The 17446-nt window shown below is 46.2% G+C and overlaps 2 protein-coding genes across 2 annotated transcripts in view; one reads left to right on the top strand and one right to left on the bottom strand.

Moving 5' to 3' along the window:
• LOC114599940 (formin-F-like) overlaps positions 1 to 17446 on the top strand; it is a 134392-nt gene that overhangs the window by 40144 nt on the left and 76802 nt on the right. The window lies entirely within an intron of this gene.
• MC3R (melanocortin 3 receptor) lies at positions 778 to 2467 on the bottom strand. The gene is made up of 2 exons (XM_028735243.2): positions 2111 to 2467; positions 778 to 1888 (listed from the first exon to the last, which is right to left on the bottom strand). The coding sequence occupies exons 1-2, from the start codon at positions 2262 to 2264 to the stop codon at positions 858 to 860; spliced, it is 1185 nt and encodes a 394-aa protein (XP_028591076.2). The 5' UTR covers positions 2265 to 2467; the 3' UTR covers positions 778 to 857.

The following is a 17446-nucleotide window of genomic DNA, read 5'->3' as shown; positions in this document are numbered from 1 at the left end:
ATTCATCATACAGCCTGCTCCAGATAAGACCTTTAGCACAGTGCTGATGGCATGCACTGAAAAAGCAGCAGCAGCAACAACTACTATGATTTACTAGCACGTAGTAAAAAGGATATTATTTACAGTGTAATCCTAATCAGGTTTACTCTTTTGCATAAAGAGTAATATTTACCCTTATGTAATGTTCATGGGACTGCAGCCATGTCACACAGTTCTGTACATCTTTTTAAAACCAAGTCTTACTGTGTTCAAAGGAGCTCCCCCCCCCCCCCAGTATGTGTAGCTAGGATAGCCATACTTTCAGCCAATGTTAGAGGTTTCATAGATGGGAGGTCCTTGTCAGGTGCAACTTGCCAAGTGCCTGCAGTGTCACACAACATGAGAAAGTATATCTGCTGAAATTTTATTATATGCAACAGTGAGAAGCACAGGAGCTGGCATACTGTAATTTACACCAGTTCCTCTCAAGTACTGCAATTCTGTGATCCCTACAAAAGTGCAAGCATACTGCATTAATGTACTCTTTTGCCATTTAGTTTTTAAAAACTGAAAGGTGGCAGCAGCGAGGAAATCATAGCTCTCCCCCTATTACCCTCAGTCCTTAAGCCTTTCCCCTTTATCATTCTTAGTAATAATAATAATTTATTATTTATACCCCGCCCATCTGGCTGGGTTTCCCCAGCCACTCTGGGCGGCTTCCAAAAGAATATTAAAATACTGTGATACATCAAACATTAAAAGCTTCCCTAAACAGGGCTGCCTTCAGATGTCAGCAATGACACTTTCAGACAGTATTTAGGATTTTTGCCTCAAAGCTAGCCACCTAATGCCTTCGTAGACAGCAGAAGGTGAGCACTTCAGAGCATGCACTGTCCTGAGCCTATGCCGTAACAGCAGCAGAATATTTCCTTGAACGTCTTTCGCATCTCCAAGCTCCGGAAGGCATAAATGAGAGGATCGATGACCGAGTTGCACATGATAAGGACCAGGTATGTGTTGAAATGTGAGGTGTAGCAAACACAGTGTGGGTTGGTTGGGCAGGAGATGATCAGAATGAGATGAAGGAAGAAAGGAGCCCAGCAGACAACAAAGACCCCGAGGAGAATAGTGATTGTGACCGCCCCTTTCATACAGGTGTGCTGGTGGGGGGCTCCGTCCACCGGGAGGGCTGCGATGCGCTTGACGTGCAGGCGCGCAAACAGAAACATGTGGACGTACAGCGAGGCCATGAGGAAAAGCATGGTGAAGAACATGGTGATGAGGCAGACAATGACAGTTTTGCTCTCGTAGTAGACAATGAACATGATGCCGCAAAAGATGCAGGCGACCCAGATGACCCCAATGAGAGCCAGGGCTTTCTTCACGGTCATGATGCTGTGGTAGCGGAGTGCATAGAAAATGGTAATGTACCTGTCGATGGCTATGACCAAAAGGTTGCATATGGAGGCAACCAAAGAGATGCAGATCATTGAGTCAAAGACATTGTCCATATGTTGGATGAAGCGGTCCTCCATGATGAGGTAGCCATTGCTCAGGATGGCAATCATGATGGTTTCCAGGGCATTGGACATACTCACCAGTATGTCTGCTGCAGCCAGGCTACAGAGGAAAAAGTACATGGGGGAATGCAGGTTGCCGTTTTTGATCACAGCAAGGATGACGAGGATGTTCTCCAGAAGGCTGATGATCCCCAGGGTCAAGAAGACCTCGGCTTTAATGAACACCTTTTCGCAGAATCCATTGTCGCTCCTGCTGCCGAGAAGGACCGAATCGTTGAACTCTTCAGAGGCATTAACCAACACAGGCTGAAAAGTTAGAGCCCAGCGTACCGTCGTGTTCATCGTTAAGGGACGGTGTTCAGCTTTGCAAGCGGTTATGGAAACAGCATCTGTAAAAAGAGAGAATCGTTCAGAATTGCTCTAGTGCTCTTTATCGAATGAGATCAAGGAAGACTTGATTGGGGAAAAGTCCTCTTCATTCAATCCACCAGCTGGGGGATTGCTGGGGGAAGAAAAGCCCCCTCTTTCAGTGAAATCAGATGAAACAGCAAATGGTACAGAAATTTATGAAAGTTGAAATCATGGCAACAATAGCTCCCTTTATGATTCACCTGTTGAATTTAAAGTGACTGTCCTTGTGATATGCTCCCATGTCCTGGGACTGCGGTTGGAGCGGAGATTTAAAAAGCACTTCACAGCATCTCTTCCTGATTCATCTGAGAGAAGAAGGGCAGAAACAGTAAAAGAGCATTGGGTTTTATACATTCATACATGGAGGGAAAACACTCCTACTTAATCTTCTGTGTCTCACAATGACCATTGGAGAGCAAGTACCTCTTTGACTGACAGTTACAATTCCCATTGCTCCAAGTCTCTGTTGCAAAACTATTTGGTGCCCTCTGCAGATCAGAAAGATAATATGTACGCTTTTTTAAAAAATCCTGTCATTAGTCTATTACATGACAACCGAGAAAAACATTCAAATATAGCTGAGAAGAAAAATTACAGGTTCTGGGTGTATAATTAATCTACATTTAAAGTGCATTTGTGACAACATTCACTCCTCACTGTTGTTTTTTCATTCCAAAAAGCTGTGAGTGGTTGCCAGATTTCCAGGAGGAATAATGCATCACATTTTGCCAGTCCAAGGATACATGTATCAGAGCAGTAAACTAAAGATGCAGTCTTAACTCCTAATCCATCTTGCTGGAAGAGGTTAGAATAGAATAGAGCAGAGGTCCAAAAGGTTTTTAGGCTACCCCCCCCCATTGGTTCCATAAACTCATCCCCTACCTTATTAGTAATGACTAATTTATTGGACAGTGTCCTCGAAGCTACAAACATGAGTCTGACCAAACTGCGGGAGGCAGTGGAAGACAGGGGTGCCTGGCGTGCTCTGGTCCATGGGGTCACGAAGAGTCGGACACGACTAAACGACTAAACAACAACAACAATTTATTTGAAATCCAATTTTAACTATTTAGTTTAAAGGTAAAGGTAAAGGTACCCCTGCCCGTATGGGCCAGTCTTGCCAGACTCTAGGGTTGTGCGCCCATCTCACGCTATAGGCCGGGGGCCAGCGCTGTCTGCAGACACTTCCGGGTCACGTGGCCAGTGTGACAAGCTGCATCTGGCGAGCTAGTGCAGCACACGGAACGCCGTTTACCTTCCCGCTGGTAAGCGGTCCCTATTTATCTACTTGCACCCGGAGGTGCTTTCGAACTGCTAGGTTGGCAGGCGCTGGGACCGAACGACAGGAGCTCACCCCGCCGCGGGGATTCGAACCGCCGACCATGCGATCGGCAAGTCCTAGGCGCTGAGGTTTTACCCCACAGCGCCACCAATGAACTTGATCCAGTGATGCTAGCTTTTCAAAATATGATAGTCATTTACACTTCAAGCATCCCCTGCCAACCCTTGTCTTCTTAGTGCTTCACTAGTTAATCTCCCTGCGGCCCGCAGGCAGCAGCACCCACTTGGGGAACCCGTAGAGTAGACCAGGGGTCAGCAAACTCTCTCAGACCTTGTTGGGGGGCGGGGCGGACTATATTTTGAAGAAAAAAATAATGAACGAATTCCTATGCTCCACAAATAACCCAGAGATGCATTTTAAATAAAAGCACACATTCTACTCATGTAAAAACACCAGGCAGGCCCTACAAATAACCCAGAGATGATTTAAAATAAAAGGGCACATTCTACTCATGTAAAACCACACTGATTCTTGTACCATCCGCGGGCCAGATTTAGAAGGCGATTGGGCCAGATCTGCCCCCCAAACCTTAGTTTGCCTACCCATGGAGTAGACATCCCTATGCGTTTCTGGCCTCCACCAGCAGAGGGCACCCTGCCACTAGGGAGGCCGCCCACTGCAGCTGCAGAAAACGTGGCCCAGAATCGCTCAGAAAAGGAATGGTATGGGAGCGAGAGTAGAGCTAGGCCAACCATAGGTTCCCCTGGATCCTAAGGCAGTCTAGCTCCTGGCATGGGGCCAGATTCAGGCATCATGGCTGCACCACCTAGAAGCTGGTGCAGCAGAATTTGTCAACAAAGCTTTCCCCTGCCCTCTTCTGCCATGGTTGGCATAAGAGGCAAGACTTCAGATGTGACAATGGCTCCCCTGCTTCTGCCTTTCTGCTCCCTGGCCAGAGTTAGGATTGCTCTGTTGCTCATTAACCGCTCATTATGTCAAAGCTTTCTGTATCATTCCCTGCTGAATGCTTTGTTATTATTTCCCCCACACTGCTATGATCATTTTCTTCACAAACTCTCAAGAAGCATTTTTTTTAATAACAAAAATAGTCCTCATCTCAAGGCTGTTCAGTGCATCTCATCTGTATCACTCCAACACTTCTTGTCTACATGGCGTCAGCTCCTTGGATATCTCTCGTGGTTTTTCTTCTGAGATGTCACCTCAGCCTTGGCCATTGATGGTCTCTGTAATTACAGTTAAGGCAAACTGTCTTGGACAAAATACTCCATTGCATTTCCCCCCCCAGGGCAGAAATTCCAACTTGTTGCTACGAAACAACAATGCTCTTGAGAAAAGCCAAGGAGAAACATATTTTTTCATTTCTTCACACGCCAAAAGTGGAAAAATCTGAAACGAAAGAAAAACGAAGATTGTATAAAGAGCTGGTACAACTCTAGGATTCTTGACCCATCACCCTCATCAATCTAAGTAAACCCAACAGGTGTTATTCAGTGCTAGTCGTACTCAGAGTAGACATACTGAAGGTAATGGACATGTACTTAGGTCTATTCATTTTAATAGGTCTACTTTGAGAAGAACCTAGTTTGTCCCATTTCCACCTTTTCATTGGCTGTCAGCTATGAGGGCGGGGCAATATCTAATGTCATGTGGAACCGGGAGTGAAGCAACAACTCTGTAACTCCTGTAACATGTATTTATGAAGGGAGCAATCCTAACTCGCCCCCTCAGCTTGGTGAGACCACTGCTGTGCCCATAGCCCTGCCACATATGGTGGCTGCAGTGGCAGGTGGCAGGCAGAGAGACTGCTGTGCCAGCCTGTGACTGGACCCAGGTTAGGCCTGATGCCATCACATGATGGCAGCGGGGAAGGCTTGGGATTTAATGGCTCTTGGGCTACCACAGCCCCTGGTCCCTGTTAGAATTCCTGCTCCATGATTGCAGTCATGGGATTTTTGTCTATCACATGACAGTATATGTTTTGACTCCACAGAGTGGGAAGTGATGGAGACAGGATGTCTGTGTTACTGTGTTCCGTGAAGTGGGACTATTGTGCTTTGTTCTTTTTCTCTTTGCTGTCTTATGCTAGAGAGAGAGGGAGCCATGTGGCAGTACTCTGTGTGTGTTTATATGTAAATAAAAGTAGATTAGCCAAAATGCTGAGTTGCTGAGGTCTGTTACACAACTGCGAAGACTCTGCGGATCCCTAAGTTTGCCGATGTCTGTTAGCATCGGTCACTGTGATGTTTGGGCTGAAGAAAGCTTTTTTTTTCCCCAAGTGAATTTTTATTGTTTTCCTTACATATTCTTTTCCAACAAATTGTAATAGCACCATACATTTCCTTTGACTCTGCCGAGTCACGACCCGCCTCCCTCCCCACAACTGGTATATTTATCCTCTTTCCATCACACACATCATTCTCAAATTAGTACTATTATACATTGGAGGTATTATGTCAATCCTGCTAGTGTCTTGACCTCTTTACAATTCTTCTTTAAATATTCAATAAATTTACTCCAGTTATTTTGGTATCTTTGATCTCCCTGGTCCCGGATCCTCCCTGACAGTTTGGCAAGTTCTGCATATTCTGTCAACTTCGCCTGCCACTCCTGTATAGTTGGTATATCTTGTACTTTCCATCTTTGGGCCAAAAGGGTCCTCGCGGCAGCTGAAAGCTTTTGAAGCTCCCGAACGATCGACCAGGAGGGAGGGAACATGTCAGTTGGGCATGTGTCTCTGCCAGGGTCCTAGTCGAGAGTAGGACGAGCTCTTGACAGTTCCTTTCTCCTCTCAGAAAGGCCTGTATGTTTGGTAGATGGAAGGGGAAACTTTGAGCCAGCATCATCCCATAGGTGGTAACTGATGGGCAGCTGACTGGAACTGCCTGGGCTTGGCGGAGGGACACCTCCATGCCTTCTAATTCCACCCCACCCCAATCCAAAGGGGGTTTGGATTGCTTCGTTAAATTTGCATTCCAACAGTTTGACTTCCCGCCCGTAAGGCACACTCCTTCATTGTATCGCGAGGCAGATACAATGTTAATTCAGAATTAAGCTCCATCGATTTCATGTTTGCAAAGTAAGTGTCTATCGTAGCCTTGGAATGGTGGAGAGTAATTTTATGGGTGGCGGTGGAGCAGGTTAAGGCATTTATATTCAACCCTTTAATCCCTTCCTCCCCAAAAGGAATAGTTTCTGTGTGCTGACAGCCATCACATTTAATTTTTAAACACATATTGGATTTCCTATCATTTTAAACAACAACACAATTCAATCGTCAAATCATTAAAAAACCCCATAAACAAACAAGGCGCGTAAACAGCTCTCTCACACAAAAACACACTTTTGTAGCTTCCAATCAAGGAATAAGTATGCAGAAATCAATTGTTAAATGGCCCTGCTTAAATCCAATGGCTTTTATCCAAAAAAGACCAGTCACTCTTAGGTCCTGTAACATACAATGAGACAAGTTAGTCACAATTAATTTAATGGATTTCAGTGGCGCTTTGGCATGGACAATCTTCTTTTGATAGAGGGCTATTAGATTTACATACCCTCCAAGGACATTAATAGTATAATCCTAAATCCTAAAGCTTTAGAGAAGAGAATTCACTCTGCCAAGAAGGGGAAGCAAACAGGGCTGAGGAGACCCAGCGTCCAAGCGGCGAGATTCCAGGGGTTCCAGGCATTTACCCAGAGTTTGGTTCCCTTGGAATTGAGGTCACCTGAGACTGTGGTGTCTTTAGTATATATGGTTTATATACAACCTGAACATAAGGGGCTCACTGCATCAACACCCCAGAAGGTCTTGCTTCTCCCTTGGATTCCAGCACAAACCGAGCCTGAGCCTGTGTCCCAGCTTTCAGCCTGCTTTCAGCTCAGCTCGCCCACAACTCATCTCCTATTGTTTTTCTAACAACCAGCCAGGTGGTACTTTTACCTTTACTGCTTCCTTGGATCCAGCAGGGCTCCTTTTATGTTTTATAGTTTCCTTCTGGCTGATAATTTCATTTTTAGGCAAATTGCTGGTTAATAGTCCAGAATGGTTTGCTGATGGAAATTAATGTTACAGAGGGTTCATTTCTTCATGCAAAGCAATAACTCTGCCAAGGAGCTTTGGCACCATCCCTAAATGTCTGCAATCATCTGAAGACACTGTGGTTTAAATGTCTTAGTCTCAGACTCTGCCCTCCTCCTACTCTGTCAGCTCAGTTTTCACACCAGTTCTAATGACAGTAAAGAAGGGTTTGGTGCCATCTTCTGGCTTTCACAGTTATTTTAAAGGACAACTTCCTGGGAATGGAGAATATAGTCACTGCGTTAGACCCACAAGAGTAGGAACACAGGGGGCAGAGAAGGCGAGGACTTCTACAGACCAACTAAGTCCTCCATCACAACATACCCATTCCTCCCAAACCAACTAAGAAAAATCCCCACAACAACAAACAGGTTTACACAGACTGTGCTCAAAGCATGGAAAGAAAAAGAAGGTAAACTGTCCCCAACCTCATCCCCTGGCACACCACCTACTATTCCACCACACAGCACAAAACCTCCAGATAAAAACCTGGCAGGCCAAAGGCTTATACCGCCTAGCAGACTTCTACAAAAAACAACAAACCCTTATCAACACAAGAAATAAAATACAAACTAGGAGACACCCAAATGCCCTGGCTAACACATTACCAATTGCATGCCCTCTTAAACAATCCAGTAGTAAAATTAGCAGCAATTAGGCCCTTGACAACCTCCGAAAACCTCCTCCTAACAACAAAGGGACATGACAAAGGGATGGTATCTGCAACATATAAAATACTACTCCAATATCCCACAGGCCCCCTAGACATGATAAAAAAAAACAGTGGGAGGACAACATAGGCTATGAGATTAACCCCATCCAATGGACCAGAATGTGGTCTAAACCTCCCTTTAAATCCGTATCAGTGAAAAGGAAAGAACTCACTCTGAAACTCACTTACAGATGATACCTAACACCATGGGAACTAGCACTAATACGTCCAGGAACCTCACCAAAATGCTGGAGAGGATGCACCTCCACAGGCACATACTTCCACATGTGGTGGGAATGCCCCCAAATCCAACTCTTCTGGACAGCAATCATAAAAGAAATATGCAAAATAACTAAGCAAGTGTTAGAAGTCACCCCAGAACTGGCCCTACTAAACATCTTCTAAGATAATGCCCACATACAGCACAAAGAGCGCATAACACAGGTACTCTCAGCAGCTAGAAACATTATAGCCAGACACTGGAGAGACCTGTCAGGAGTAAGCATGGACCATTGGTATCAAATAGTAGGGGGAACAGTCTTATTAGAAGAACTAACCAATAAACTGAAACTGACATGGGGACAAATAGAAGAAGATGACTTCACCCTGGTATGGCTCCTCTTTATAACATACACAGCCCAACAAGACAATGACAAGAATCCCCTGACAGCATACAAATCAATATGGCTAACCTGATACAAAAACACCCGCCCACCCCACTCACACATGAAAACAAAGTTTACCACAGCCAATCCCAAACAAATAACCATACCCTAGGCCAACCCCAACCTCTCTCACCACCAAAGGAACACAAGTGAATAGTAAAGAGAACCCGCACAAGCGACGCTGACACAAAACCCCACACATACATTAAGTAAAATAGAAACATCGCCATCCGACTCCACCCCCATTCACCATGCTCTCCCCCACCTCTTCCCCCTTTTCTTCCTAATGTAACACTAATGTCTCAACAAATGAAACTGATCTGTAGAAAAAGCAACTTGAAAAAAGAGATATTGCACATACTTTTGTAAACCAAGAAATCTGTAACAACAACAACAACAACAATGGTACAGACCAACTACATAGATAAAAATGCAGGCTTAGGTTTGAAAGCAAAAAATGAATGAAATGGGGGAAATAATTTGGGGGTAGCTGTGATTCCTGCACTCAAGGGGGTTGGACTACATGGCTCTTTGTATCCCTTCCAATTCTATAATTCTATGATTCTACTTGGTGAGATCTTGGGCTTCTTGAATGAACAGACAGAAGGGGAAGTGGCAGTCTTACCTGCAGCAGGAAAACGGAACTCTGATTTTGCTGAAAGAATCGGGTTGTATTGCCTCCAGTGATAAAGTACTGCTTGTCACACAGGACCCTGGTCTCCTGACCCTAACACTTATCTAAGCTGGGGTGTCTCCTTCCAGTTTTATCCAAATACAAAGGGGTACTTAGAAGGCCCACCTGGGATACTTGGCCTGCATGGCAAACTAAGTCTGGCTCTCATTGATAAGAAAAAGCCAGAGGTCACTCCCTCCAAGGAGAGGTGAGAGAGCCTTTAAAAAGCCTTGGTCCCTGACCATTGAGCCATGTTGTCTGGGGACTGCTGGGCATTGGAGTCCACAGGCTCCCCAGCTGTGTACTAGAGGGAATTTCAGAAACTGCAGTTTGCCATGCCACAGTGTTAAAAGGGGAGAAAACAAATCTGAACTTGCAAAAATATCAATGAACACATGCTTGGGAGTAATTTCCACTGAAGCTACTGCAACTTTATTCATGGTTAGGGTTATGCTGTGAAGCACTGGTGATTATCTTTAGCACTGCAACGTTAAAGTAACAGGATTCCTATTTTTTTTTATTTAAAAAGTGGCCATCTTGAGTGATTTTTTTTATTATTATCTAAAATGGTATGGAATGCCTTGTCCACTAGATGTCTCTGTTGGCTTTCCATATTCATTCTCACGAGCTCTGCCAAAAGTTTATTCTACATTTAAACAAGACACACACAATAATTTAAATAATTAAATGCCAGGTTCTTCCCCCCCCCCGCCCCTTCTTTATTCAAACGTGATGCACAATAATATCCCTCTGATTTGATCATCCTCAAGCTGTAATGCATAATGCGGTCACACATACACACATGTCATTCCTTAAAAGTATATTGACAGCACATTGTGTCCTTGGGACTGAAACTGCCTTGGTCGCACTGGTTGATGATCTCCGGCGGGCTAGGGACAAAGGTGAGAGCTGTTTCCTAGTTCTGCTGGATCTCTCAGCGGCGTTTGATACCATCGACCATAGCATCCTTCTGGACCGTCTTGAGGGGCTGGGAGCTGGGGGCACTGTCATACAGTGGTTCCGCTCCTTCCTCCTGGGCCGTGTTCAGAAAGTGGTGGTGGGGGATGAGTGTTCAGACCCCTGGGCTCTCACTTGTGGGGTGCCTCAGGGTTCTGTCCTCTCCCCCATGCTTTTCAACATTTACATGCAGCCGCTGGGAGAGATCATCAGGAGGTTTGGGCTGGGTGTTCATCAGTATGCCGATGATACCCAGCTCTACCTCTCTTTTAAATCAGAACCAGTGAAGGCGGTGAAGGTCCTGCGTGAGTGTCTGGAGGCGGTTGGAGGATGGATGGCGGCTAACAGATTGAGATTGAATCCTGACAAGACAGAAGTACTGTTTTTGGGGGACAGGAGGCGGGCAGGTGTGGAGGATTCCCTGGTCCTGAATGGGGTAACTGTGCCCCTGAAGGACCAGGTGCGCAGCCTGGGAGTCATTTTGGACTCACAGCTGTCCATGGAGGCACAGGTCAAATCTGTGTCCAGGGCAGCTGTTTACCAGCTCCATCTGGTACGTAGGCTGAGACCCTATCTGCCTGCGGACTGTCTCGCCAGAGTGGTGCATGCTCTGGTTATCTCCCGCTTGGACTACTGCAATGCACTCTACGTGGGGCTACCTTTGAAGGTGACTCGGAAACTACAATTAATCCAGAATGCGGCAGCTAGACTGGTGACTGGGGGCGGCCGCCGAGACCATATAACACCGGTCTTGAAAGACCTGCATTGGCTCCCAGTACATTTCCGAGCACAATTCAAAGTGTTGGTGCTGACCTTTAAAGCCCTAAACGGCCTCGGTCCAGTATACCTGAAGGAGCGTCTCCACCCCCATCATTCTGCCCGGACGCTGAGGTCCAGCGCCGAGGGCCTTCTGGCGGTTCCCTCATTGCGAGAAGCAAAGCTACAGGGAACCAGGCAGAGGGCCTTCTCGGTAGTGGCGCCCGCCCTGTGGAACGCCCTTCCAGCAGATGTCAAAGCGATAAACAACTACCTAACATTCAGAAGACATCTTAAGGCAGCCCTGTTCAGGGAAGTTTTTAACATGTGATTTTACTGTATTTTTGGTTTTTATGGAAGCCGCCCAGAGTGGCTGGGGAGGCCCAGCCAGATGGGCGGGGTATAAATAATAAATTATTATTATTATTATTATTCAGAGAATCATGGGAACTGTAGCTTGTTAAAGGCATTGGGAATTGTAGCTCTATGAGGGATAAGCTGTAGTTCTCAAGATTCTCTGGGGAAAATTGGATCATAATTTAATTGCACACATGGATGAACTTTCAAACTACATTTTCATTGACAAGACAAACGTGTGTGTGTGTGTGTGTGTGTAAAATGTAAGATATGATGTCTATATTTCCCATTAAAGTAAATGGGACTCACAGCACAATTCTATACAAGTCTTCTGAATAGAGGGACTTGCTTCCAGATAAATGTGCATACATTTTCTAGGGCAGAAATGGGGAGCCTGTGGACCTCCTGATGTTGTGGGACTGCGGTTCCCATCATCCATGACCGATGGCCATACTGGCTAGAGCTGCCACGTCTAATGTAGAACATGGTCTATATTCTGATTGCAGCTTTGATTTGCCTGGAATGTTGCATGTATGGATGTTTCATCTCTCCCCCCTTTGCCCTTCCTACTGTTGGAATGTGGCCCTCAAAAGATTGGCTGGATTCAAATCCAGCCCTTGGGTGGAAAGTGCGTCTCTATACCCCACCCCACCCCAGTAGAAGATATAGACCTTCACAACTTGTGGCTTGCTAATCTGAATGGAGCCCATCTGTAGGTTGTCCATGTGCTCATCTTTACAGAGGGCTGTTCTCTACTTGAAGGGCTGATAGAGGACAGTTGTATGTTTCAAAGACTATTCCCTCAGAAGGGCCACCCAGTCCAGGGCTGGTTTAAAGACAAAAAACAGTAAGAGATACCATGGATATTTGTAGCTGCAGCTGGAGAGCAAGCCAGCTACCGTTTTTCCCACTATGATAAGAGGGACTGCATTTCCATTTGTTTCTAAATTTGCAGCTAGACATAGAAATGGTCATATGCATATTTTATGAAATCTGTATACTTTTTTTTAGCAAAACATAAGTGGCCACCCTACTTCATGACTTTGGTGGCAAAGTGATTGAATGCTTGCTCCTCCACTAAAGTAAAAAGAAAGAAAGAAAGAACAAAGGTTCTTCCTGACATGTCAGCTTCCTATTTATTTTTGTATAGAGATGAAATCCAGTAGTGTGATCCCCAACCTGCATTCTGAAATGGTAAAGCCGAGATCTGAGTCATTGATTATCCCATTTGGAGCTCGGCTGCTGAACTGTGGCATTTAAGTACAGCAAACCCAAAGAGTGGGAGGATGTTCCCGCCGCCCTTCACACTCTCTCTCCTCCTGTAAATGTTTCTTGACCTGCCTCTTTATCCTGCCCAGGAGATCCATAACTGCTAAATGTATTGCTTTCCACTTCTTTGTGTGCTGAAGTTCAATGCAAAACCTCTGCTTTATTTGGTGCGTGGTCCATTGCCAGCCTTCCTTGTGATATTGCCGTCCTTGGAGACCCACAGTGTCACTGAACTGGTATCGCAGCAAGTACCTATTAGCCAGGGCTGACTGATGGATTTTCTCTCCCCCCCCTCTTTTTGCAATATGTATTTGCTTCAGTACATGTAGGCTCCCCATCTGATCCTTGTTAGCTGAGCTTTGTTTTTCCTCACTGGAATCAGGAAACAAAAATAAAACAGTCCAGACACCTCTCTCTCCTCCAAACCTCCCTCCCCACCCCTTTTTGGCTGTTTGCATAAATGATGCCTAGAGGAGGTGGCAGTGTGGGAAAGAGTCGCATGACGTGCCTTTGAAACAAGGATTGCTCTTTCTAATAGGGCAGCTCAGCCACATAACCCTTCAGCTTATTTCTACTGTGGGATGTTTCTCATAACAACCACCTCCCAGATGTATTTGCCTGGACTGAAGTCTGGCAGCAGTTCATCTCTTCTTTTCTAGCACTCATCCAAGCAAACTGGGTGCAAACTAAAGTTAGTAGCCACCATCTATCAATGCTATTTTAAGCAAACATTTTATAATCAACAGTAACCACCAGTTCTATGGAAGCATAGAAAGAAAGAGTCCTCTTTCAACATGGAGAACAAGCACTGGGGGTGATGGCTATTGGGAATGGTAGGGCAGAAGACAGGGAGCTCAGAAGTAGAAGAGCCCATGATCCTGGTGGAGCCAACTATTCCTGATTTTGGCGCCATTCTCCCTGTTGAGTTCTGCAAGAGCAAGACTGACACTAAGGAGGGGACGTCTGACAGACAGTACTATCCTATGGACTGGTTGTAAAGAAAGAGACAAGGCAGGTGATGGCTGTTGCTGGGACAATTTGCCCTACTGGAGAACAACAAAATATAATTGATAAATATATGAATGATGCAATCTACAGGTAAACCTTGCAATACTAAGTTTAGGAAGCTGGCAGAATCTACATTGACTTGAGCGGATCTTGGGTTTGGCTTGTGCTGCAAGACATTAAACCCTGACTGTTATAGAAAAGATGTCAAATATAACTCTGTCTTGAAAGCCTTCCCTTCTTCCGCCTTAGCTGTGCATGAGTGTCAGGGACTGGAAGGACACTGACAAGTGTGCACCGGGGGCAGGGGGGTTGGAGTCTGACCCAGCAGAGGGGGCCAGTGATTTGTGGAGACCTGTACCAGCCAGGAGGCAAGAAACAGAGGCAGGGGAAGCTTCAGAGCTGGAGTACGGAGCAGAGGATTGGTCGTAAGAAGAGGAGGAAGAGGCAGGCCGTGCAAGTGAGGGGCCAGGTGCTTCCCCACCTCCTCCTGCATCCCTGAACCAGGAGGGGATTGAAGAGGGAAGAACAGAGACAGCTTCCACACATGTAATAGTAATTTATTATTTGTACCCTGCCCATCTGGCTGGGTTTCCCCAGTCACTCTGGGTGGCTTCCAACAAAGATTAAAAATATATTAAAATGTCACACATTAAAAACTTCCCTGAACAGGGCTGACAGGGCTGCCTTCAGATGTCTTCTAAATGTCAGGTAGTTGTTTTTTCCTTTGACATCTGATGGGAGGGCGTTCCACGGGGCGGGCGCCACTACTGAGAAGGCCCTGTAGCTTAGCTTCTCGCAGTGAGGGAAACACCAGACGACCCTCGGTGCTGGACCTCAGTGTTGGGGCAGAACGATGCGGGTGGAGATGCTCCTTCAAGTATACTGGGCTGAGGCCGTTTAGGGCTTTAAAGGTCAACACCAACACTTTGAATTGTGCTCGGAAAGGTACTGGGAGCCAATGTAGGTCCTTCAGGACTGGTGTTATATGGTCTCGGCGGCTGCTCCCAGTCACCACTCTAGCTGCTGCATTCTGGATTACTTGTAGTTTCTGGGTCATGTAGAGCGCATTGCAGTAGTCCAAGTGGGAGATAACCAGAGCATGCACCACTCTGACAAGACGGTCCATGGGCAGGTAGGGTCTCAGCCTGCGTACCAGATGGAGCTGGTAGACAGCTACCCTGGATACAGAACTGACCTGTGCCTCCATGGACAGCTGTGAGTCCAAAATGTGTGTGAGCAGTCTGTCAGGGGGAGGTACATAAGCTGGTGGAAGGCTGGTTGCTGCAACTGCTCCATAGAGGGCAGACCAGGGACTAACTCCTGGATGCTAGACTGGTGTGTATGGGTGTTCGGAGCTATAGAAACCACTGTAGTTGTCCTCATTTGACAATAAAGAGTTAACTATCTGCCGTGTGTATTCCTTTGGCTGGGAGGCACCCATGACAGAGATTTGATCAAAACAGAAGGCACTGCCTATGGCAACAGATGAAGTTCAGGTTAGGAATGAGGAAGTAAATGAAGACCTTCAGCAGCCAACACATAATGCTGTTTTTAGGTACAGCAAATACAGGTTGAGCAGGAGAAGCACACACACAAAGCCCTTAGGAAAATAAATCCAAGACTGCCCTTGGGGAAACCCAGCTCAAGCTTTTTTGCTGCTCTGGAAGAATTAAAGCACTGTGTTCCACACACTGCATTCCCGGCACAGAGTATCCTGATGAACAGGAAATATATTTTATGTTGCCCTTTCAATGTTCCCTCTGCACCATTCATTTTAGACTCACAACAGCCCTATGAGACTGAGCTGGTATCTAGGAGTACTGTGGTTTTTTTGACCTCAGGTGGTTGTGGTGAACTGCATTAAAGGACTCCCTGGAAGATACAATAGCCACCTTCCAATATCTGAAGAGCTGTCATGTGGAAGGTGGAGCAAGCTTGTTTTCTCCTGCTCTGGAGGGTAGGACCTGAACCAATGGATTCAAGTTACAAGAAAGGAGTTGGAGACAAAGCATTAGGAAGAACTTTCTGACAGTAGGAGCTGTTTGACAACGGAACAGACTCCCTCAAAAGGTGGTGGACTTTCCTACAATGGAGATTTTAAAGCAAGGATTGAATGACCATCTGCCATAGATGTTTTAGTTGAGATTCCTGCATTGCAGGGGGTTGGACTAGATGGCCCCTGGGTCCCTTCCAACATGGAATTATATGATTCCATGTTTGAGGCTTAATTCTAAAAGGAGAGTCACCTTAGCCTGTAGTATATCTATATATTCATTATTAGAATGATGCATTTTTAAGTCAGCAGCCGGGGCCGTCTTAAGCATATCTGGCACAGTGGTGCGAAGATCCCTCCGGTGCCCCCCCCTTTCCTAGAGTTGCCGATCTTTTTTAGGACGGTGCTGCCGGCAACATGCCCAGCTTTGTGGGGCTGGAGGAGGCGGGCAGCAGCTGGAGGGCAGCTCCTCCGGCGGGTAAGAGACAGGCTGGACGTGGCAGCTCCCGGCTCAGCTGGCCGCTTTGTGCCATGGTGGCCACGGCAGGCGGAGGCTCCGGGCGTGGTGCGGCATGGCGGAGGAGGGCGAGGGCGGTGAGCTGATGCTGGGAGGTGCTGCGTCCAGCCTCCGCCTCTTCCCTGGCGCCCTCCAGAACTTGGCGCCCAGGCGCCCTGTATCACTAACCTCTATGGGTAAGACGCCCCTGTCAGCAGCAACATCGGGAAGGGGTTTGTTATACCAACTCAGATTGTTAGTTCAGTTAGCAGTTACTACTATCTGCTCTGTCTGGCATTAGCAATCCAGGGTCTCCAGCGAAAAGTCTTTCCCATCACCTTCTACCTGATCTTTTCAATCAGAGATGCTAGCCAGAGATCCTGAGGATTTCTGCATGCAAACCATGTGCTCAGGTTAGGACTTGCCTAGACATACTAAATTTTGTTTTTGTTTTTATTTATTTTTTAATGACAGCTCTAGTTGTAGTGAGCAGACCTTCTGGCTGAGCTGTGTATTCTCACAACACGAGCCCTGTTCCTTCCTACCTGGCTGTCTGTTCCCCCGAAAAGCCAGAAGGCATCCCCTGAAGCCTGTTGCAACAGTGATGGGGCTGCCCCAAAACATTTAGTTGCCTGAAGCAGAACAGGAAGGTGTACAATACCAAAGCCTCGCTCAGTTATTTTGGCACCTGAAACAGAAAATCCCACAAGCCTCTTCCTTTCCCTGGTAGAAAAGGAAAATAGACTAAATAATTAACAATTTGCTGTCCCTTTGTGACGCTCAAAATCATCCATCCGGGGAATCTGCCTCACTCTGCCTAATGGAAGTGCTGGCCCTAAACAGCAGTCTGTAAAACCCAAGGTTGATAAGCATTTTAGTTCTTTTCAAGAGTTCATTAGTAAAATAAAATAAAATAAAATAAAATAAAATAATAAAATAAAATAAAATAAATAAAATAAAATATTGGAGATTTCCACCGAGATGTCCTACAATGAGTATCTGAAAAAGGCTACAAAATCTGAATACAGTTGTGGTTGGTGGGGTGGAACAGCATTGTTTACCTGGCTTCCCAGTGTGGAAGTTGCTATGAGAAGGAGGGGCGAGACTGCAGGGAGGTTGGTGTGGTTCAGGCACAGTGGGAGGAGCATTGGGTTGGTTCTGCCACTGTGTCCACACCACACTGACCTCCACTCCTCATTCCCTCCTCCTCTTTGTTGCCAGCAATGACTTCCGCATTGGGATGGAAGCCATGCCACCCAACCGGCTGCTACT

The sequence above is a fragment of the Podarcis muralis genome, chromosome 5 (assembly GCF_964188315.1).
Source record: "Podarcis muralis chromosome 5, rPodMur119.hap1.1, whole genome shotgun sequence".
NCBI classification, from domain to species: Eukaryota; Metazoa; Chordata; class Lepidosauria; order Squamata; family Lacertidae; genus Podarcis; species Podarcis muralis.
The sequence above is the reverse complement of the archived record's forward strand: the minus strand, read 5'-3'. Positions and strand labels throughout refer to the sequence as shown.

Coding starts and splice junctions, on each gene's coding strand:
- MC3R (XM_028735243.2), bottom strand. CDS start 2,264: ATGTATAAAACCCAATGCTCTTTTACTGTTTCTGCCCTTCTTCTCTCA. Junction 1,889..2,110: donor AGTCACTTTAAATTCAACAG/GTGAATCATAAA, acceptor CTCTTTTTACAG/ATGCTGTTTCCATAACCGCT.